Source organism: Pongo abelii, chromosome 9 (assembly GCF_028885655.2).
Source record: "Pongo abelii isolate AG06213 chromosome 9, NHGRI_mPonAbe1-v2.0_pri, whole genome shotgun sequence".
Lineage (NCBI taxonomy): Eukaryota > Metazoa > Chordata > Mammalia > Primates > Hominidae > Pongo > Pongo abelii.
In genome coordinates, this window is record NC_071994.2 from 35,640,857 (window position 1) to 35,664,070 (window position 23,214).

At 35.0% G+C, this 23,214-nt stretch overlaps 1 protein-coding gene across 7 annotated transcripts in view; it reads right to left on the minus strand.

The window, feature by feature from the left end:
- ELP4 (elongator acetyltransferase complex subunit 4) overlaps positions 1-23,214 on the minus strand; it is a 279,587-nt gene that overhangs the window by 179,840 nt on the left and 76,533 nt on the right. For 4 of the 7 annotated variants that reach the window (XM_054524527.2, XM_054524528.2, XM_054524531.1 and 1 more), the window contains exons 4-5: positions 15,117-15,248; positions 6,112-6,254 (exon numbers count right to left, since the gene is read on the minus strand). In XM_054524527.2, the coding sequence (XP_054380502.1) occupies positions 6,112-6,254; positions 15,117-15,248 (275 nt within the window). The remainder of the gene's footprint in view (positions 1-6,111; positions 6,255-15,116; positions 15,249-23,214) is intronic. The other 3 variants (XM_002821917.5, XM_063728497.1, XM_054524530.1) reach the window with 1 other exon arrangement.

Consider the following 23,214-nt stretch of genomic DNA (forward strand, 5'->3'; position numbering starts at 1 on the left):
ACTCAAGTCTTGGCCTCCCAGTCTCAGGTGATTCTCCCACCTTAGTCTCCTGAGTAACTGGGACTACAGCATGTGCCACCACACCTGGCTATTGGTATTTTTTGTTTGTTTGTTTTTGTAGAGACAGAGTCTCACTATGTTGCCCAGGCTGGTCTTGAAATCCTGGGCTCAAGTGATTGATCCTCCTGCCTCGACCTCCCAAAGTGCTGGGATTAGAGGCATGACTCATGCTTGTAATCTTTAATCTTATATTTAGACTTTTGAATATATTGTGGTTCTTTGCTTTTCAATCTAAAAGTCTTGTATTTTTGAAATAAAATATTATCTCCCAAAAAGCCCCCTTGGGAGTACCAACCCACAGACCCCGGCCGGGCATCTCGTAACCATATGATTACTTGCCTCATTGCAGGCCTTAACAAAGCAACCCATAAGGCTGCAAATTTTGAAAAGCTCAAAGATATCCCTCAAAGAGCTGATGAAAACCCCGCTGAATTTCTTTCCCGCCTTACAGAGGCCCTCCAAAAATATACCCGTGTTTACCACACCTCCCGGGAAAAAACTATTGTTCTTAATACCCATTTTATCTCTCAGTCTGCTCCTAACATATGGCGCAAACTTAAAAAGGCTGAAGATGGCCCTCAAACCCCACAACAAGACCTTCTCAATCTGGCTTTCAAAGTCTTTAATAATAGGGATGAACAAGAAAAAATAAAGCCCAACGAGATCGTGCCAAATGCCAGCTACTAGCTGCGGCTATTTGCCAACCTGACAATAGCACCCAAGGGCACAAAAGACCCGATAGCAGCCTCCCTTCTGTGGCCTGTTTTAAATGCAGCAAAGAAGGCCACTGGGTGAGGGCATGTCCCAACCCAAGGACACCAAAAATTCCTTGCCCAGCCTGCCAACAAACCAGTCACTGGAAGTCTGATTGTCCTCGTAACAACCAGGCTAACAGATCAACTCCTCAAAGCCCTGGCAAGGTAAGGAGTGAAAAATCGCTCACCCTACCACAGCTCCTTGGCCTGGCTGCTGAAGACTGACGGAGCCCAGGGCCCCTGGCCCTATCTGCATCAGAGCCCAGGGTAACTCTGCTAATAGCAGGTAAGCCGATCTCTTTTTTAATCGATAGCAGGGCCAGGTACTCGGCTTTACCTAAATTTTTAGCACTCACTTAACCTTCCCAGGTCTCATCTCACATCCACACGCTACTGAATCCCTTACTTGTTCCCTATCTAATACTATTTTTCTTCACACTCCTTTCTTATCATGCTTCACTGCCCCACCCCCATCCTAGGCTGAAACATTTTAGCCAAATTCAAAGCTTCTATCACCTTTTCCTGCCCCCCCACAACCAGAGTCCCTCCTGCTCCTCTCTGCTAGTCCGGCCCCTGACCCCGCCTCCCCAGCACCCGCTACCCACCTCTCTCGTTAACCCAGTAGTGTGAAACACCACCACCCCTTCCATAGCTGCTCACCAGGACTCCATCAAAATACAGTTAAAAGACCCCTCTAAATTTCCCAACATTCCCCAATACCCCATTTCCCTAACACACCAAAAAGGCTTACAACCCATCATAAACAAGCTCGGCTCACGCCGTCTTCTTAGACCAAAACATTCTCCATGTAACACCTCCATCCTCCCTGTTAGAAAATCTGACCGCTCATACCAACTCGTTCAGGGCCTCTGAGCCATCAATCAGGCTGTCCTCCCTATTCACCCCGTGGTCCCTAACCCCTATACACTTCTCTCCCTCATCCCCTCCAACACCACCCACTATACGGTAACCGACCTAAAGGATGCTTTCTTTACCATTCCATTATACCCTATAACATAACCTCAAACTGTCATATATGCTCTGTCACTTCCTCCCAAGGGGCCCTCTGTTCTCCATCTATTCCTACACATCAGTTAAGAGGAATCTCGTTATCATATTTCCAGGCACTCTCTACAGATTAATAGGGTTCCCTAAAAAAAAAAAAAAAATTGCAAACTCTATTACCCACCTCCAAAACCAACTAGACTCCCTAGCAGCAGTTACCCTACAAAACCACAAAGGCCTTGATTGACTTACTACAAAAAAAAGGAGGTCTCCACATCTTCCTAGATGAGGAATGCTGCTTCTATTTTAATCAGTCAGGCCTGGTTCAGGATGCAGTCAAAAAACTAAAAGACCGAGCGGTTCTCACAGAATTCAACTCATTCAATTTAATCAGTAGGAAACTCAGACAATAAAAGAAACTACTGGTTATTGTTAGGATAAATATGTTAAAATAAAATCTTGAAATTCAGAGAAACATATCAAAATAAACTCACTCTGTTGACTACCGACTGTATGCAAACTCAATATTCAAGACCTAACATCGTCAGATCAGTCTGTGCAATAGTTTGAAAGTGTCCCCTACAAAATTCAGGTGTTGTCAGTGTGATAGTATTAAGAGATGAGGCCTTTAAGAGGTGATTACATCATCAGGGCTCCTCTCTCTGGAATGGGATTAAGGCCCGTATATAGAAAGCTTCACACAGCATTTTGGCTAGCTTGCCCTTTCACATTCTGCCATGTGAGAGCACATCATTTCTCTCCTTTGGAGAATGCAGGAAAAAGGTGCCATCTTGGAAGCAGAGTGCTGGCCTCACCAGACAACCACAACTGCCAACACTTTTATTTTCTCATCGATCTGGAGGATAGAAAGTTCAATATTTAATTTCTCTCCTTATAAATTACCCAGTCTCAGTTATTTTGTTATAGCACCACAAATGGACAAAGATAGGATGCCATAACAAAATACCATAGATTGGGGGGCTTAAACAGGAATTTATTTTCTCATTGTTCTGGAGACTTGAAGTCCAAGATCAACATGCCAGCAGAGTTGGTGCCTGGTGAGGGCTCTTCCCTTAGGTTGCAGATAGCAACCTTCTTGCTGTGTGCTCACATGGCCTTTCATTCGTGCATGCTCCCGGAGAGAGAGCTCCAGTGTCTCTCCCTCTTTTATAAAGATACCAATCTTATCACACCAGGGTCCCACCCTCACAACCTAATCTAAACCTAATTACTTCCCAAAGGCCCCATCTCCAAATATCATCCCATTAGGGGTTAGGGCTTCAACATATGAATTCTGGGGGACACAAACATTCAGTTGGTAGTGGTAGGTTAAGCAATATGTTAATATAATTGTTAATCAGTAAAAAGACGACACTGAAAAATGGCAGTGTCTTTCTAGTAAGGAAACCAAACTATGCTTGGACATACTTGTTAGCAAAGCTTAACTGAAAACAAAGTCAAAGTAAAAAATCTTAGACTCCAGAATTATTCTCAAAACCAGCTTATTATTTTGTGACTCAAATTATCTGATATGTAATAGTGAAATATCCAAACAAAACTATCTTGATAATATTATTATAAAATATCTGAGATCTTTATACTCTGGCTTTAATTTGAAAATTTAAACTGTATGTATGAATTTTTTCTACAGGCAAACCTACTAATCATTTTAAATTAGTTACTGTAAATTTTAAATGATCTGCAGTTTTTCTTATTGTAAAAATATCTTTACATGTTTTAATAGCACCTTCAGAAATTATAAAATTATATATTATATCCTCACATATGATAGTAGGACACAGCTATATCCTCTAGCCTTAATTATAGGAAAAGTATAGATAACTGTAAGGCTTAGCTTTATTGTTTTATAAATGAACCAGTAAAGTTCATTTTAGTGAAATGAGCACATGCTTTTCATAAATTAAAATAAATCTCACATGGTAAAGTACCCATTTTGAAAATTAATTTAATTACATGTTTAAAGTTTAATTACATTTAATTAAGCATTTAAGTTTAATATGAAATAAATGAATTATCAGTTAACTATGAAATGAAATACTGCCTTGATAATTAAAATCTATAAATTTTCCTATTCTGTGCAAAACTGCTAGTTCTTACAAAACACTCAGCAAATATGTATTTTAAAGACTATAGGATTATATCCTCAAGGCTGATTAAGGAGTAATTTTTCTGGCACCTAGGTTGGTGGGTGTAGATTTACTGCCTCAGTAAATGGAGGTAGCATGGTACAAAAAAAAAAAGAGCAGAGGTTTTAGAAACTTGAGTTTGGGTGTTAGCTCAGTCACTGACAGCCTGCAACAGCAGGAGAGTTACTTAGCAACTCTAACCTGAAATTGCTTATAAAATGGGGTTAACATTCTCTTGGAGGGTTGTTGGCAAAATTTAATGAGTTATCCCATATTCAAACGTCTGGGAGAGTACCTGACTTGGAAAATATATTTGACACATGCTAATCCCCTCCTTACCCCAGCTGTTAAGTAAATGAAGAATAACACTGTACTTGCTGGTGTAAAAAAAAGTATTGTCCTTAAGATACATTTTTTTAAATCACAAAAGTAACACCATATTATTTTTCATTTAAATATATCAAACATAATATACATTTTACATTTATTTTCCTAAGCACTCTGTTAATGGAGACAGTATAGCATTATTGCTAATACAGATATCTGAATCAGGGAGAATTTACTTTGAACCTGGGTTCCACTCTTTACCACTATTTGAGAAATTATGGGAAAATTACCCTGACCTATTTCGCAAGCTTGTATGTAAATGCATGTTTGACTCAATGTGTGGCAAAAACTGGAAAATAGAAGAATCAATATAATCATTCAAACTTAACAAAAATTTAGTGAGCTAGTAAGGCAGGTGGTATTTCCTCTTCTCCCCACCTCCAATTTTTCACATGAAGATATTGATTTTCACTGATTTTAGGTGATTTGCCCAAGTTAAGGGCAGGATGAACTCAATACAAGAATCCAGATTTTAAAAATTCTTTTATCAGTGCTCATTACTCCATGACACAGGAAGGTAAAGGTGAAAGACACCAAAATCTTCTGAAGCAGCGAAGCAAAAAAGAAAGATAAATCTGACAGATTAAGCCTGGTTCTATCACTTAATAATTAAAACTCAGATAAATCAATTCTGTGAATTTCAGTATCTTCTAGAAAATGGGACTACATACTTCCGCATGTTAATACTACATAACCCTGTATAGGGTTAATATAAGGATTATAGAAGATAACAAATGTAAAGTGCTAACAGAGTGGCTGACACATAGCAGTAATACATTAATGGTAGTTATAAATGCTAAAACAACATCAAAGCACCACTTTTGCTAAGTCTCTATCCATAGATTGGAGCACTCCATAATAAAGTGAATTTTTTTTGGAAACATTTAATAAGAATGAGTACAGTAGTCTCCACTAAATTCTCAGGTATTATTTTTAGAACAGAGACTATAAATTTTAAGTCATTTTGGTTCACAACGCCTTGCCTATTAAATCTTCATTTAATAGCTCATCTCATTTTGAAAATGGTTTTACAAGTGCTTAAGAAAATATAAATGACAATCTGTTCCATAACTTACTGAAATAAAAATGGAAATTAAATACTCTTAACACTTTATAACATACATTATTCAATGTCAAGTCCTGTAATTTTCAGAGTTTTGTCTTAATAATGTACTGGCAGTATAAACATGTTGTGTTGTTTTGATACTTAAATCCCAAACTCTAAATTCTAAGTCACTTAAAATTATACAGATTGTTTTATTTACAGCAGAGCCAGAAATAGAAAGCCTTCATAAATAAAATATTGTAAAGTATATACTTGTTTACTCTCTGAAAAAGTATATGCCAAAAAATTAAATTAAGCAAACGACACTAGTTTGTATCATTTTCATTGCTATTATTATGAATACATATTTATTAGGTGTCTATTTGCATTTAAAGCTGAAAGACTCTGATTTAGAACTGTTCTACATTTTCTTGAAAACCAGCACTTATTATAAATTTGGTGTCCTGACTTTTCAACTTGCAAATTAGAGAAATAGTGGTTCCAGTAGTTACAGGACCAGAGAAAAAAGAAAGCCACAGATAATGAAATACTATGAAAAATACATAGACTTGAAGTTACAAATTATATAGAAAACTAATATTTATTATTATGATATTTACCCTTAGATGTGTATTCTTTCAAAAATGTGGTAAAAGTGCATTCTACTAATATTTGAAATCAGATTTTGTTATTAAATGGGTCATTAACTTACCAGGGTTCTACTTTGAGAGTTGAAGATATTTTCTCTGGAAGAAAAAATCCATGCCAATTTGAAGCCTCAATTAGTTCTTGTGGCATTCTTTTTGATGCATCATAATAGTGACCAAATCTTGAAGATGATACTGGTCCAATCTGCTAAAATAAACCCCATAGTGGTTGTTAAACAATTATTTTTAAGCTATAATTTATTTGTCCTACATCCAGCAAAACAATGACATATTTATGAATTTTAAGCTAATAAGGAAGAATGGATATACATACACTAAGTAAATTTCAAAGAAGCATACAACAACCTTTATTATTTTAAACCATTTATAGTTACAAATCAACCTATTTATCTTTCATGTTTCTTCACTTCTAGTGGTTCCCTAAATTTGACAAGAATTTAAAAACCTCTTTGGTTTTTTTTCATTATACTGTATACCTTCCTAAGTTCAAAACTTAATATACATAATTCTTAATTAATATTTAAGATTCTAGGTTTTAATGACAAATTAAATATGCAGTTGCCAAGAACTGAAAACTTAAACCCAATTAATTCACTGGTAAGAGGTCCAAAAGAAACTAGCTATTTAAATATATTAAACTGAGTATCATTTTAAAACTGAATTCTCACATAAGACAATATACATGTATATTAAACATTTCTTGCAAATTTAAATTAAGCTTGTAGGATAAAATGTACTACAATACTCCAGACAGGAACAAGGCACATGATAAAGTGGAAGAATGTATATGACTTACATTAGATCAATCAGAACCTGGCATAATCATTGGTTCATTGATAATTCCTCTTTTGTGTTCTCTACTAACAATTTCTCTAACAAATTATCTTTCTTATAAGAAACTCTAACTTATATGACACTGAATTTATTTATATGGGATAGCAAAAGTCTACTAACATAACATTATTATTACGTTGCTTTGAATGGACTTTGGGCTAATTTCTTTCATTCAATACATTGAAAATATATATACATCACTATCCAAAATTGAACTATTAACAAATTCCACTTGGCAATAGTCTCTAATAAAAGATTTCAGATCTACTCTTACATAATTTCCACTGTCCTGAAACATATAAGTTTCAGAATATTCAACAAAGCTAGATAATCACTACAGAAATTGAAGAAATATACCTAGTAGATACTTATCTAAGTGACAACTTTTTAATTTAGGTAAGAAAGACATATTTGCTTGACACTAGATATTTGCATTTAAGACTTCAAGGATTCATATTCTTAAACTAAATGCCTACCAAAAGGAAATTATACAGTAATAAGAATTAAAATTTTTTAAGTCTAATAGAAACACTTTTTTCAGATTCAGAGTCTGTGGGTTTGACATTTATTTTTTAAATGAAATGACCGTTCATCCCTCCATAAGGTACTACTTACTTTCATTAATGAAAGATATGCTATCAGTTTGCTTCAATCTAATCTTTTCAATCCAATATGTACAGAATTCTTGTTCCCAAAACATAATTTATCCATTTATCATGAAACTATTGATAAATAAAATATATAATATTAAAATGTTTCTTAAAAATAGGGTACAAACTTTAAAAATGTAAAGTTGTTAGTCTAAAGCAATTTAAACAAGGTCTGTTCTTTGGCCTACAATCTATTCTTTATCCGGATTATAGTTCAGAATGTTTTTACTGCAATCTCTGCTAGAGCTCATCTTTTTATTGTGTAAGTCCAAGCCCCCTTAATGTTTTAGAAAGGCCTTGACTAACTGAACTTTGATCTGATGTCTTCATTGAGAAAAACACCAGGTTGCCCATTTCAGATGCAAATCCGCCTAAGGCCCAATAGAATTTAGTAAAGACAGCAAAAAAGAAAAAAACAGAAGTTTCCAGGATCCTCTTTGAGAATCCTGGGGCACACTGGTGTCCTTAATCCATGCTGCTGCATGGATTAAGGTAGGTGATAACCTTTCCTGATTCAAAAGAATAAGCAGAGTGCCTACAAACTGGGTGGAGACTAGGATTTGGCTATAATAAAACACCATGCAATAAAAGCTTGGTCTATGTCAGAAGCCTCTGAAAAGGCCTCAATGTACCACATTCCCAGGCCTAGTAGGGAAGCTTGCAAAAGCCTACCTGAATCAAATAAGCATGAATAATCTATTTTAGCAGACTGGCCATGGGGAGAGAGAAAGAAAGAGACTTTTCACTTCTTTTAAGTTTGAGTTAATAAATTTATTAGTGGACTGAAAGTTCTTGAAGTCCTATGCACTCAGAGAAATATGCTAAATTGCCAAGAAGCGAAGTATGCTTTTTAAGTTGCCGTCTCTATTAATGTTTCTAATTACAATATTAATGTGATAGAAATCTCAGATTTAGAATGAATCAAGGCAGAAAATTGATTTCATGCTGAGACAGTTTACATATAGAACACAAATAATTCACTAAAATGTAAAAATAAAATTGGAAGCTTTTCTCATTATAATTAAGTTATTAATTAATTTAGAAATTAAAATTAGATGTAGTAGCTAAAATATTCATAAGGTAGCCATGAAAATTTTATTGCTGATGAAAAACTTTAATCTTTCAATTAAAAATGAAAATAAAAATATATTTTTACAGGAAAAAACAATTGTCCAAGTTTTTCTGCTCAAGACATATAACATTAACATATAATCAGATTTTGAAACACTGAAATCTTTTGAGGCCTAGAATTATAAAATGAAGACTTAGACATTTCCTCTAAAAAAGATAACTACATGCTGTAAATAAAATAATTATCATCTACAAAAAACTGTCATCAACTTGATAAAAATTGACACATTTAAAAATATCAAACTATTATCAATAACCAGTCAGCTTATTAGGTAAGAACATGTTGCTTTAGTTTTACATTATGAAAACTTCTAATTCATGTTCATAAACTACCTTTTGACTTTGTCATCTGTGGAAGTGAGTAAAATGAAATGGTTCATTAAAAATTTATGATGTTAAAAGGAAATGAACTTTGATGGGGGTACAGGAGGAAAACGGTAAAAAAAAATACCGTACTCTACTTGTAGTATGTTACAAAGAAACAAAACTTTCAAAGAAAAGCTGCACCAAGAAAATCTAAATAAGACCTTTCCTTACCATTATTATTTCTTATTTCTCACTATAGCATACCAGACAGCAAGAATCCAAACAGTTTTTAAAACACTTTGATCCTCAGTTTAATCACTAGAATCTGGAGCTAATAATTATTTTACAAGGCTGTTGTGGGACTCTAATGTAATACTGGCAATGAATATTATGTAGATTGTGAAGTAGTATGTAAATGTTATTCATTATTATTATTGTGTCATGATTCACTAGAGAATGAGAAGATCCATCACTGTGTTTTGTAATTACATTGCCTTATTGAAAAAATGGTATTTGTTGGTCATCTACACCTGTACACATCTACCACAGGACTGCTGCAGCTAAACCACTAAGATAGAAAGTCAATGTTTGATGAGAATTTAATATAATAAAGACTTAACACACTGCCATGAATTGCTGGAGTCATTGTAGGTCATGGTATTAGAGCTCTACAATACTGAGAAAATTAAGTCTCAGAATATACTGTCGGCTAGCAATTCATGGAGTTAGTCAGGAATAGTGGTTGATGATTATAAGATAGGGGAGAAGAAGGCATGTCCACCTCAGAGAGAATGAAAATCACATGGTGAAGGAAAGAGGGCTTTTTTAAAACTATACACTCTTCAATTCAAATGAAGCACTGTTTTATGCTTTACTGAACTATTGTTATTGATCTAGGTGTATATATTCTTGTCCACTTTTGCATTAGTAAGTGGTAATATGGCTACACCCTTAGGACCTGGTGACAACTTATTTTAAAAGGCATCTATGATAATCAATATACCTACTTTTGAACTATTTATTTAATCTTAAGCCACAATTATGTTAACTGCATTTTGTCCCAAGTAAAATAAAGAAAACACAGTGAAGTCTACAGCCAAACCACTCTGAATGTGCCCAATCTCATCTGATCTCACAAAACCCAGTGATATGGTTTGGTTCTGTGTCCCCACTCAAATCTAAACTCAAATTGTAATCCCCACATGTCGAGGAAGGATCCTGGTGGGAAGTGATTGGATCATGGGGGTGGTTTCCCCCATGCTGTTCTCCTGATAGTAAGGGAGTTCTCGGAGATCTGATGGTTTAAAAGTGGCAGTTTCCCCCGTGCTTTCTCTCCTGCTGCCATGTAAGATGTGCCTTGCTTCCCCTTCACCTTCTGCCATGATTGTAAGTTTCCCGAGGCCTCCATAGCTATGTGAAACTGTGAGACAATTAAACCTCTTTTGTTTGTAAATTACCCAGTCTCAGTGAGAATGAACTAATACAGCCAGGTTTTGTGTGTGTGTGTGAGTGTGTGTCTGTGTGTATTAAAATAAGAAGGCAAAGTAAAGCCTAGATTTATAAAGCAGATAATGATGAGTGATCATCAAAGCCTATCAGTCTTGACAAATCATCATATATAAAATTACCTTAACAGGCAAATATACATGCTAGTGACATTTCAAAGAAAAGCAAAGAAGCCAGAAGGTGATTCTACTTTCTAAATTGGATACAACTCACTGTAAATACAAGTAAACATAAACATGACCACTGACTGCATATTCAAAATAAGCTATCATTTTGTCTGTATTGATTAATGTGTCTTAGCTCAGTTTAATATTTAATCTACATACTATTCATTCCTTCATGCATCCAACAAATAATTACTGAGCACCTACTAAATGTCAGTAAAACAAAACAGTCAAAGTCCCTTTCTCTCATTGAGCTCACATTCTAGTAGGAGATAGATGATAATAATAAATTAGATATATGGTATCATCATTTAATGATAAGTGCCTTTAAGAAAAGTAAAGCAGTGAAAGAAGATGATAGAGAGTGGTTTTATTTCATCTACAGTGACAAAGGCAGTCACTTCTGGTAAAGTAATCTTTTAGTAGAGACCTAAGAAAATGAAAAAATAAATAATCTGGACAAGTTCATCATAAGAAGAGAACAATTTTCAAAACATTCAAGCTTTAAACCTTGAAAACTGACCACTAGGGCCGGGTTCAGTGGCTCATGCTTGTAATCCCAGCACTTCAGGAGGCCAAGGTGAGAGGATTGCTTGAAGCCAGGAGTTTGAGACCAGCCTGGGCAACACAGTGCGACCCTATCTCTACAAAAATATTAAACAATCAGCTGGGTGCTGTGGCACACACTTGTGGTCTCATATTTGTGAGGCTGAGGTGGGAAGATCACCTGAACCTGGGAGGTCAAGGTTGCAGTGAGTCATAATTGTGCCATTGCACTGTAGCCTGGGCGACAGAGCAAGATCCTATCTCAAAATAAATAAATAAATAAATAAATAGAAGAAAAGAAAAAAAAAGGAAAACTGTACTAAGTTTATTTGTTAATATGCAACCTTAATTAATAGATAACAAAGCCAATGGCAGGTACACCAGACTCTAAAAGGAAGAACAAAATTAGCACTACTCACTGGGGCAAGGATAGTATCTATGATTCGAATTTATAAAAAACAATGTATTTTTAAAGAAACAGATAATTTTTACCCCAACTGTATACAGCTTTCATAATAAGCAATAAGAGAAAAGGCTGGCCAGGTGCAGTGGCTCACACCTGTAATCCCAACACTTTCGGAGGCCAAGGTCAGTGGATCACGAGGTCAGGAGTTCAAGACCAGCCTTGCCAACACAGTGAAACCCATCTCTATTAAAAATACAAAAATTATCTGGGTGTGGTGGTGCACATCTGTAATCCCAGCTACTTGGCAGGCTGAGGCAGGAGAATAGCTTGAACCCGGGAGGCAGAGGTTGCGGTGAGCCGAGATCGTGCCACTGTATTCCAGCCTGGGTGACAGAGCAAGACTCTGTCTCAAAAAAAAAAAAAGAAAAAAAGAAAAAAAAAAAAGAGAAAAGGCTTAAAGCTTTAGTTACTTGCATTTTTGACAACAATTTCACTTGAGAATGCTAATTACCAATGAAAAGACCAAAACCAGTTGGGTGCAGTGGCTCACACCTGGAATCCCAGCACTTTGGGAGGCCAAGGCAGGCAGATCACCTGAGGTCAGGAGTTCGAGACCAGCCAACATGATGAAACTCCATCTCTATGAAAAATACAAAAGCTAGCCGGGCGTGGTGGTGAGCAACTATAGTCCCAGCTACTCGGGAGGCTGAGGCAGGAGAATCACTTGAACCTGGGAGGCGGAGGTTGCAGTGAGCTGAGATCGCGCCACTGTACTCTAGCCTCTAAACTTAAGAGTTTAGGTTCATTACTGACTCTTTCAGGACACAGCAATAGAAAAATTAGAATACAGTCACCATTAAGCCCAGTCACTTGAATGAATCTGCCAGAATCAAAGACATGAAGTTCTTTGCCATTAGGGTTCTCAAGTGCTAGTCCTATATTTCTAGTCTGTTTTGATTTCTATCACTTAACTCATATTTTTCTAAACAGACTAACATCTATTCTGGCCTCTTGCACCCAGTTCTCCTTCACATCCAAGCTAGGCTATACCTGGAACAACTTCTGATTACACAGAGCTTCCTTCTGTTTTTTAATACAAATGTATAGTATTTTACTGTTCAGACATACCATAATTTATTTAGCTAGTTGCTTACTGATAGACATTTAGGCTATTTTCAATCTCTTGCTGTTAAAAAAAATCTGCTGTATGAATAGCTCATGTGTATTTACTTCCACATTTGAGTAAATATATTCATGATGTATATATCCAAAAGAATCAAAGAATATATGTTTTTGTAATCGTGAAGGTTACTACCAAAATACTTTCTACAGAAGTTGTACCTTTTTACATTTTCACCAGCAAAGTATGAGTATCAGCTTCCCCCACCCTAGCTAATACAGTGTCTTACCAAGTTAGATCATTGTCAATTTGATAAGAGAAAAATAGCAGGACAGTGTAGTTTTCATTTGAATTTCTCTCATTAAAACTGAAATTGGGCATATGTTTTGTATGTTTAAGAGTCACTTACATTTCCTTTTCATATTTTTGCCCATTAAAAAAAATCAGTTGCAAAATTTTCCTTTTTCATTTTAAAAGTTATTTGTATATCAGGAAAATTTGTCCTTATTTTAAATTAATTTGAGTTGCAAATATTCTCTCTTAAATTTGTAGTTTGTTCACAGTCATTTAAATCACAGCTTGAAAATATTATTCAAATAGTTTCCACACTTAAATTAGAACAATATGTCATTGCTTAATATGCACCTATTATAACATGTTTTATATCTGGTACACAGATGATACTTAGTATTTGCTGACTGAATGAATAAATACATTTATCATTTTTATTGATTAAAAGAGCATTAGTGTAAGTGCTGGAGGTACAAGAGAAAATAAAACAAGCTCTCTGCCTCACAGAAAATTTTCTGTGTGGTGGAGGAGAGAGTTATACTACCAATTAAGTATAAAACAATGAGAAAGATGTATATATATATATTTTTTGAGACGGAGTCCTGCTCTGTCGCCCAGGCTGGAGTGCAGTGGCACGATCTCGGCTCACTGCAACCTCCGCCTCCCAGGTTCAAGCAATTCTCTGCCTCAGCCTTCCGAGTAGCTGGTATTACAGGCGCCCGCCACCACGTCCAGCTAATTTTTGTGTATTTTTAGTAGAGACGGGGTTTTATCATCTTGGCTAGTCTGGTCTTGAACTCCTGACCTCATGATCCACCCGCCTCGGCCTCCCAAAGTGCTGGGATTACAGGCATGAGCCACTGCGCCCAACCCAGAGAAAGATGTATTTTAAAATATATGAAGTGCTACAGGGAAAAAAAGGAAAGCAGATAATTATGTACGGAAAGCCATAAGAGGTAGTAACATTGGAACTTGGGAGAAGGATGCATTGGTGAGTAAGAAAGTGAAAAAAGCATTACTAAAAGAAACACAAGCAATTTATAAGAAGCAATTCTCAAAAGATAGTTGAATGTAGTGTTTTATATACACAGGAGGAAGAGGCTAAAAAGGTAGGCTTGGATTAGATTGTACAGATTTTGTATACATACAATCCTAAATTTGTATTTCATATTGCAAGCTTATAATATCAAACAGGTTTCATCCCATATACTAACTTTCATTAGTGGTTGCGGCTACCCAGAACATTCCTGTAGAGAAGAATGCTAAGGCTGTGTCTGAGTTTGGCAGGACGGTATTAGAGGGTACTACAGTCTGCTATTTATTTAGAAGGGGGTAGTGAAAATAGGAAACCAAATGAGGCATTTGAAGTTAAAGGTATCATATACATATTTCTATCCTTGGGAAAGATAACACTGATGTCAGTGTGGAAGACTAGAGAAGGATGGACTAAGGAAACTATGTCTTATTCAGATTAGAATATTCCTTTCTTTTCTACTAGTATGCTAATATCTGATAGATGTTAAATAATGTAGTCTGAAAAGTGAATGAAGTGAACAATCAAATAAGGAAGCTAATAAATGAACCATGACATCATCAGGAAAAGCGTTTATGAGTTTTACTGGACAGATTTATTGGCATTTGTTTTGACTTCTCAGAAATTTTTCCTTCATTTCTTACCTATTCTGTCTGTTCTGAATAGATGACGTTACCAGATAGATGAGTTTGAAAATGTAATGATTGAAAATGTATAAGGATAAAAACAGTAATTCCAAAGAACCATCACTTACATTGAATATTTATAGGTAACCATACTGGATAGAAATGGCTTCATTAGTTCACTTACTCTGTCTTGCAACTCTAGAATAAAGCATTCTATATGGGCATTATGGAAGAAATGAAACAACCTATTTTGGAAAAATAAGTTACCATAGATTTCATTTGTAAGAAATACATCACCTTGACCAAACACTCTACAAATGAAACAGCTAATTCTTTAAATAAACAAATACACATATATAGGCATACCACAAGAGATTCTGTAAGATGAAAACAAATGCATTTGCAAATTTTAGAAAGAATTTGTATGTTTACTTGCCTCCATCTTGGGTAACAACTGGTAACGCCAAGCTATTTTCATCTTAATATTAGATTCTGGTGTTTTATGATTGTATACATCTTCATCAAATTCCTTTTTACATTTATCATCAAGTAATGGTGCTGGAAGTTCCTAAGAAAACAAAATGACACATAATTGAGATTCTGTGGTAAAATATGACAATTTTCTTAAACCATAATTTTAGCAACACTAGAAATTTCCAATGTATTGAAAATTCATGACTAACTGATTTAAATACAAATTCATAAAAATAGACATTTCTAAAACAGAGAAAACAAGTACAATACAAACATTAAGTTTAATTTTTTAGCAATAAACTGGAATTTAAAGAAAATATCCAAATTTCTATACTCACAAAAATCAACTGCCATTCTAACAAGAGGTTATACTCAATTCTCAAAATGTATCTGCTTAAAGCAAAGTCTGGAATTAGTACTTATGTATTCCATATAATTATTATTATGTTGGCCACAAGGTAAAAATAAAACATTTGCACAATCTGCTTACTGGTTTGTAATTTTAGAATTCAAAAAAGCAATTCACTAAAATAATGGGTGAAGTAACAACTAAGAATAATGACATTTATTTTACCTACATCAAATGCTAGCTTTGCATCTGCAAGCTTATGTCTCTTCTTTAACAATAATCTCTGATTAAATGAAGAGACAGTAAGTTCCAATTTATTAATTTTGGAAGGTGACCAGCTTCATAACTATAAAATACATAAAAAACTAGAAAACATTTTTGTTAAGCAGTACCATGGAAAGAATTCAAAGAAAACTGTATTTAAGTTTCTTGAAGAAGAAAAGCACATACAATAATTTTGTTTTATTTTCTATTAGAATCATAAAGATAATGTGGGAATCTGGATTAGTAAATATAATGTGTGCTATGTTATATATTAGTCTAAATTGCAACTTTTACTTTTCAAGATCAAATTTACTTATGCTTAGAATCATGACAACAAATCAGCTCAAAACACATTAACTGTTAATATATTTTACTCACCTTCTAAAAGACCTCAAAGTGAATTCACATTTTAATTAATGCTAGTCTTAGAAACTGGTTATATCATTTAAGCTGTGAATCTATCATTCCTAGCTAAGCATTAGTATCTTACAGTATAAAGTAACTTCATTTTCCAACGGAAATACGTATTTGTGAGAGTATAGTGTAAAACAGCATAGTGGTTATGAGTTCGAATTCGGCAACTAGAATGTCAAGTTCAAATCTTGACTTTGCACTAGTAGCTGTGTCTGTGTTACCACAGGACCTCTCTATGTCTCCATTCATCATCTAAAAAATGGAGGTAATAGTATTTACTTCTGGCTGCGCACAGTGGCTCACACCTATAATCCTAGCACTTTGGGAGGCCAAGGTGGGGGGATCACTTGAGTTCAGGAGTTTGAGACCAGTTTGGGCAACATGACAAAACTCCATCTCTACAGAAAATACAAAAAGATTAGCTGGGTGTGGTGGCACATGCCTGTAGTGCCAACTACTTAGGGCAGGATCGCTGGAACCCAGGAGGTTGAGGCTACAGTGAGCCAAGATCATGCCACTGCACTCCAGCCTGGGTGACAAAGCGAAACCCTGTCTCAACAACAACAACAACAACAACAACAACAACAAAAGTATTATTCACTTCAATGGGTTGTTGTAAGGAGTAAATAAGTTAAAAATGTAAAATACAGAGAATGATGTTTGCCACATATTAGGAATCCTACAAATGTTAGATTGTGAGAATTCAGTCAAACAATTGTCCTCAGAGCCACACATTTTGTATTGTCAATATTGGGCAACAAATTTAGTATAATGTATTTGGTTTAACATCTTTTTCAACCCCAGGGACACCTGGCAATAGTTGTAACAATGGTTACTCACAACTTAATAATAAAAACATTTGAAAAATAATTTATATCACACTATCCTCTTATTGTGGAAAATAGGCCAATTCTAAGAAATGCTCTTACATTAATGTGTACAATATTAGAGAAATAACCCTAAAATACTAGAGATTCGTTAATATGTTTAACTTATCTAAACAAGATGAGACTATAAAATATAGGCAAGCATTTCCTCATTTATCTTATTAAATATGTATCTATTCCCATAATAGACATTTTACCATGTTAAAAACTTTTAATGTATCATGAAAATTATAATGATTCCAAGTTTAATACTGATAAAGCACTCATTTTCTTAAAGATGAAAATGTTCAAAAGATGTACAGAAAATACACTTTATCAATTAATGCCTATGTAAAGATATAAGGTTTCTTATATATACATATACATATATAAAGTTTCTTATATATACATATATAGGTTATAAGATTTATTATATATACATACATATATACATTATATACACATATATACACACACATACATATACACACACACACCTCCTGGGCTCAAGTGATCCTCCCACCTCAGCCTCCTGAGTAGACGGGACTACAGGCACATGCCACCATGCTTGGCTAATTTTTGCATTTTTTGTAGAGATCAGATTTCACCATGTTGCCCAGGTTGGTGTTGAACTCCTGAGCTCAAGCAATCTGCCTGCCTCGGCCTCCCAAAGTGCTGGATTACAGGCGTGAGCCACCGCTCCCAACCCTTTATATATTTTTTAAAGTGAAATAAAATTCACATAACATAAAAACATCATTTTAAGTAAAAAATTTGGTAATTTTTACTAATTCAGAGTTGTGTAACCATCACCACTATCTACCTTCATCAGTCCCCCAAAAGACTGCACACCCATTTAGAAATCACTCCACATTCCCCTTCTCTCCTGCCTCTGGCAACCACTAATCTTGTCTTTATGGATTAGTCATTCTGGACGTTTCCTATAAATGGAACCATACAATACGTGACCTTTTGTGTCTGGCTTCCTTCATTTAGAGTAATGTTTTCAATGTTCATCTATGGTGCACCATGTTTCAGTATTTCATTCTTTTTTATGGTCAAATACTATTCATTGTATGTATGTACCACACTGTTTAACTACTTATCACTTGACGTACATGGATCATTTCTATTCTTAAGTTATTATGAGTAATGCTGCTATAAATATTCACTCACAAACTTTTGTGTGAACATGTTTTCCACTGTCTTTGTTATATACCTAGCAGTGGAATTCCCAAGTCACAGGGTAATCTCATTTTTAACTATTTGAGGAACTGCCAAAATGTTTTCCACAGTGGCTGTACCATTTTACATTCCAACCAACAATGTATGTGGGTTCCATTTATTCTATATTCTTAGCAACCAATTGTTGTTATTATTATTAGTATTTTTAAATAGCTACCCAAGTGGGGATGAAGTGGTATCTCAATGCGGTTTGGATTTGCATTTTCCTAATGACAATGATACTGAGCATAACTTCATCTACTGGGTTGGCCATTTGTATATCTTCTTTAGAAATATGTCTATCATGGTTTTATCCTTTTTTTTTTTTTTTTTGAGACGGAGTCTCGCTCTGTCACCCAGGCTGGAGTGCAGTAGCTCCATCTCGGCTCGCTGCAAGCTCCACCTCTCGGGTTCATGCCATTCTCCGGTTCATGCCATTCTCCTGCCTCAGCCTCCTGAGTAGCTGGGACTACAGGCACCCACCACCACGCCTGGCTAATTTTTTGTATTTTTAGTGGAGACAGGGTTTCACCATGTTAGCCAGGATAGTTTCAATCTCCTGACCTTGTGATCCGCCCACCTTGGCCTCCCAAAGTGCTGGGATTACAGGCGTGAGCCACTGCACCTGGCCTTTATCCAATTTTTAAATTGTGCTGTTTATCTTTTTGTTGAGTTGTGAGACTCCTTTATTTATTTTAGATAGTAGACATTATCAAATATATTATTTGAAAATATTTTCTCCTTGGACACTGGAAGTGTCCTTTGATGGACCAAAGATCTTAATTTTGATGAAGCCCAATGATATTGTTTGGATGTATTCTCCATCCAAATCTCATACTGAAGTGTAATCCCCATTGTTGGAGGTGGGACCTGGTGGAAGGTGAACAGATTATGGGGGCGGATTGCTCATGAATGGTTTAGCATCATACCCCATGGTATTGTCCTTGCAATAATGAGTGAGTTCTGATGTTTAAAAGTATGAACCACCTCCCCGCTTGCTCTCCTGCTCCTGCTCCTGCCATGTGAGATGCCTGTTCTCAATTTGCCATCTGCTATGATTAGAAGCTTCCTGAGGCATCCTCAGAAGCATAAGCCACTATGCTTTCTGTACAGCTTGCAGACCTGTGAGCCAATTAAACCTCTTCATAAATTACCCACGCATTTCTTTATAACAATTTGAGAATGGCCTAATACACCCAACTTATCTGTTTCTTTCTTTTGCTGCTTGTGCTTCTGGTGTCATATTTAAGAAATTGTTGCCTAATCCGAAGTCATGAAGTTTTATACTTACGTTTTCTTCTAAGAATTTTAGTTCTTAAATTTAGCTCTTTGACACATTGAAAGTGAATTTTTATATACAGTGTGAGGTAGGGGTTCTTATATTTTTATAAGACTGAAGTATCAGTTATGTTGAAATTATTATTGAGTACCAATATATGCAAAGTCCTGGTCTAGTTTTTTGTGGACACAGCAGTCAACAAACTTAGTAACAATAACAAGAGTACATATATATATATAGTACTTGCTCTATTCAGGGCAGTTCTAAGTGCTTTAGATATGTTAATTCAGTGTTCAATAATAAACTTATGAGGTAGGTACTATTATTATTGCCTTTTAGGTTGGTGCAAAAATAATTGCAGTTTTTGCCATTACTTTTAATACATAATGGGAAACTGAAACACAAAGAGGTTAAGTAACTTGTCCAAGGCCACAGAGCTAGTATAAAATGGAGCTGGGAATTTGAAGCCAGTTGGTAGTCTGATTCCAGAGTGTGTGCTCTTAACCACCATACTATATTGCTTCTATAATAAGCTTTTATTCTATTTATGGAGTAAAACAATAAACAAACAAATAATAAGTCACATGATAATAATGTATCATGAAAATTATAATGATTCCAAGTTTAACACTGATAAAGATGTTTTTTGTGGACAAGTGTAGAACTGGAGCAAGGTAAGAAGGCAAAGACTCCATTTTAATAAACTTAGTAAAGGATGGCCTCTCTGATAAGGTCAAAACTGATGGAGACAATTCTATATATAATTAGTTGAAATCCTATAAAATATACTACTATAAAACTTGTCACATAGATGTGGTATCATCTATATACAATTTATAATCTTTCAGAAATATATCTATGCTATCGCCCAGATCTTGACATAGCAGAAACAGCACTAATGTTAAGAGATTCAGGTATGTGAAGAATCCAAGAATCTGTAATTTAATCTTGCTTTATTCTTCAAATGTATATATGAGACTTATCGTACAGTAAAAAAGGAGTACATAAAAGAGGGACTAGATGATCTTTACTGTCCATATTTATATATAGCTCTCTCTTTTCTGAATTCCCATTTCACTTTCATCTGTGCCAAACATTTTGGTACTGGATCATATGCAGCTTGATATTCTTTGACATTTCATGTATGTATAATCTCATTTTCCAATAACAGCTATAAATTTCTTGACAGGTAGGGACTATATGGTAACGTATATATATTCTGACCTTGTTATAAAATGAGCACCATAAGAAGTACAAAGAAGATACTCAAGAGATGCTTAGTGAAATGAACCACAGAAACTTCCTGGAACAATCTTAGTGGGCCAATTTTGTGTTATTCTCAAGGGAATTAATACCATAGCTTTCTTTGGGCTCCTTATGTTTCATGTGCTAATCTTTCTCTGTCCCTATTATGTTGCAATTCTTTCTCAGTATAATGTGAGGTACATGTTTTCCATTTAATATGTTATTTGTTTTTTAATTATTACTATCATTTTTGAGACAGAGTCTCACTCTGTTGCCCAGGCTAGCGTGCAGTGGCATGATCTTGGCTCACTGCAACCTCAACCTCCTGGGCTCAAGCCATTCTCATGCCTCAGCTTCCTGAGCAGCTGGGATTACTGGTGTGCGCCACCAAGCCCAGCTAATTTTTACATTTTCTGTAGACATCGGATTTCACCATGTTGGCCAGGCTGGTCTTGAACTCCTGACCTCAAGTGATCTGCCCGCCTTGGCCTCCCAAAGTGTTGGGATTACAGGCATGAGCCACTGTGCCCAACCTTAATATGTTATTTTACTGCAAAATGTTGAACTTAAAGTTCATTTCATCATTTTGAAAAACATAAAAGTTTTTCAGCCGATATATCCTGGAATTTTTTAAAAATAATAATTTTTAAAAAACAATTTCAAACAATGCAGAGAAGTACAAAGAAGAATTAGTAATCAAGGAAATGTGCTTTAAAACCAGTTACTATTTCCCACCCATTATACAGGCAAGCAAACAAATGAAACATCTAAAAATATGAAAGTTGTTAAGAGACCAGAGAAACTGGAAGTCTTATTCACTGCTGGTGGGAAGTTAGGAGTTTACCAGTTTTACTACTGAAAAACCACTTTGGAGAGCAATTTGGAAAAATTTCAGCTGAAAATGTGCATATCCTACCAACTACTCCTGAATAAAAAAACTCATACACATGCCCCAAGAAGTAAAGAATCATCATTGAGCATTTTAATAACAATATAAATAATTATCTATAAATAGGAAATGGTTAATAAATTGTTATATAAACATATTATTAAAAAGAATAAGATTGATATGAAATAGAATGGAAAGATCTGGAAAATAATGTTGAATCAAAAAATCATGTGCAGTATAACATAAACAATATGATAGTTTATGCAAATTTTTAAAAATCCACAAAGCATATACAGAAACATATATGTTTTAAAAGTATATAAACAGTTTGGAAAGAAATACGTCAAATTTTGCATTATAGTTGAAGAATAGGAAGGAAAATAAAAGACTTCAACTATCAACTATGATGTTCTGTTGCTTTTATTACAAAAAATATTTGTGCATACATAAAACATGAATAACAAAATAATTTTGTTAATTATCAGTGGTGGTGTTAATTACACTACGGTATAAATATATTTAGTTTTTAATGCTATCTTTAAAAAAGTAGAAAGCTAAAAAATTTTAAAAGCCAATATCCCCTGCGGATAATCATTGTAACATTAAGTAAGCAACATTTCCAGCTTACACTTACCCATAAATATGCTAGAAAAATACTACCATAACAATAGTATTACATAATATCAATAATTAAAATTAACACTTTATAGAAAAAACAAAAATAAAGTAAAATGGAAAGAACTAAAGAACTATTGAACTGATCAACAGTTCTTCAGTTCAAGAGATATTATTTCTTAACATGTTCTCCCCTAAGATAAATAACATGATTTTGGAGCACATTAATAAGTTGGCATTAGTATGCTCCTTTTTACACTTTTCAGCTTGCAACAAAATCAATTTCTCTTTCCTTTTCCCCTTCTACAAAACATGAGGAAATTAGCACTTACTTTCTCTTAACTCCTCTCCCTCAAATCTCGTTTTTATCCCCCCCTATTATTTCAGTGCTGTTAACGCTTTATAACGTTTTACATTCTAGTCTGTAACCAGACACAGAGTTACTTAGTTTAGGTTGTTTACATGGATTCATTCACCACTGGTCCTTTTAAAACAGATCCACCATTCTTGAGTTACCTTAGTTGATAACTGCATTTATTTAACAGTCAGGAAGGCACTAAGAATAGAGCAGTGAACAGAGTAAAGAAACTCTCTGCTTTCATGAAGTTATATTCTAGAAGGGCAGCGATAGGAACTTCTAAGAAAACAGAGGGAAAGAATACAGAGTAATGGGGAGAGGCATTACTTAAAATAGGGTAGTCAAAGGAAGCTCTCCCTGACAAGGTAGATAGATTATATTTTTGATTATTTTTTTCAAGAGAGATCATCGAGTTCTTTCATGTTTAAAAATATTTGGCCGGTCGCGGTGGCTCACGCCTGTAATCCCAGCACTTTGGGAGGCTGAGGCAGGTGGATCACGAGGTCAGGAGATTGAGATCAGCCTGACCAACATGGAGAAGCCCCGTCTCTACTAAA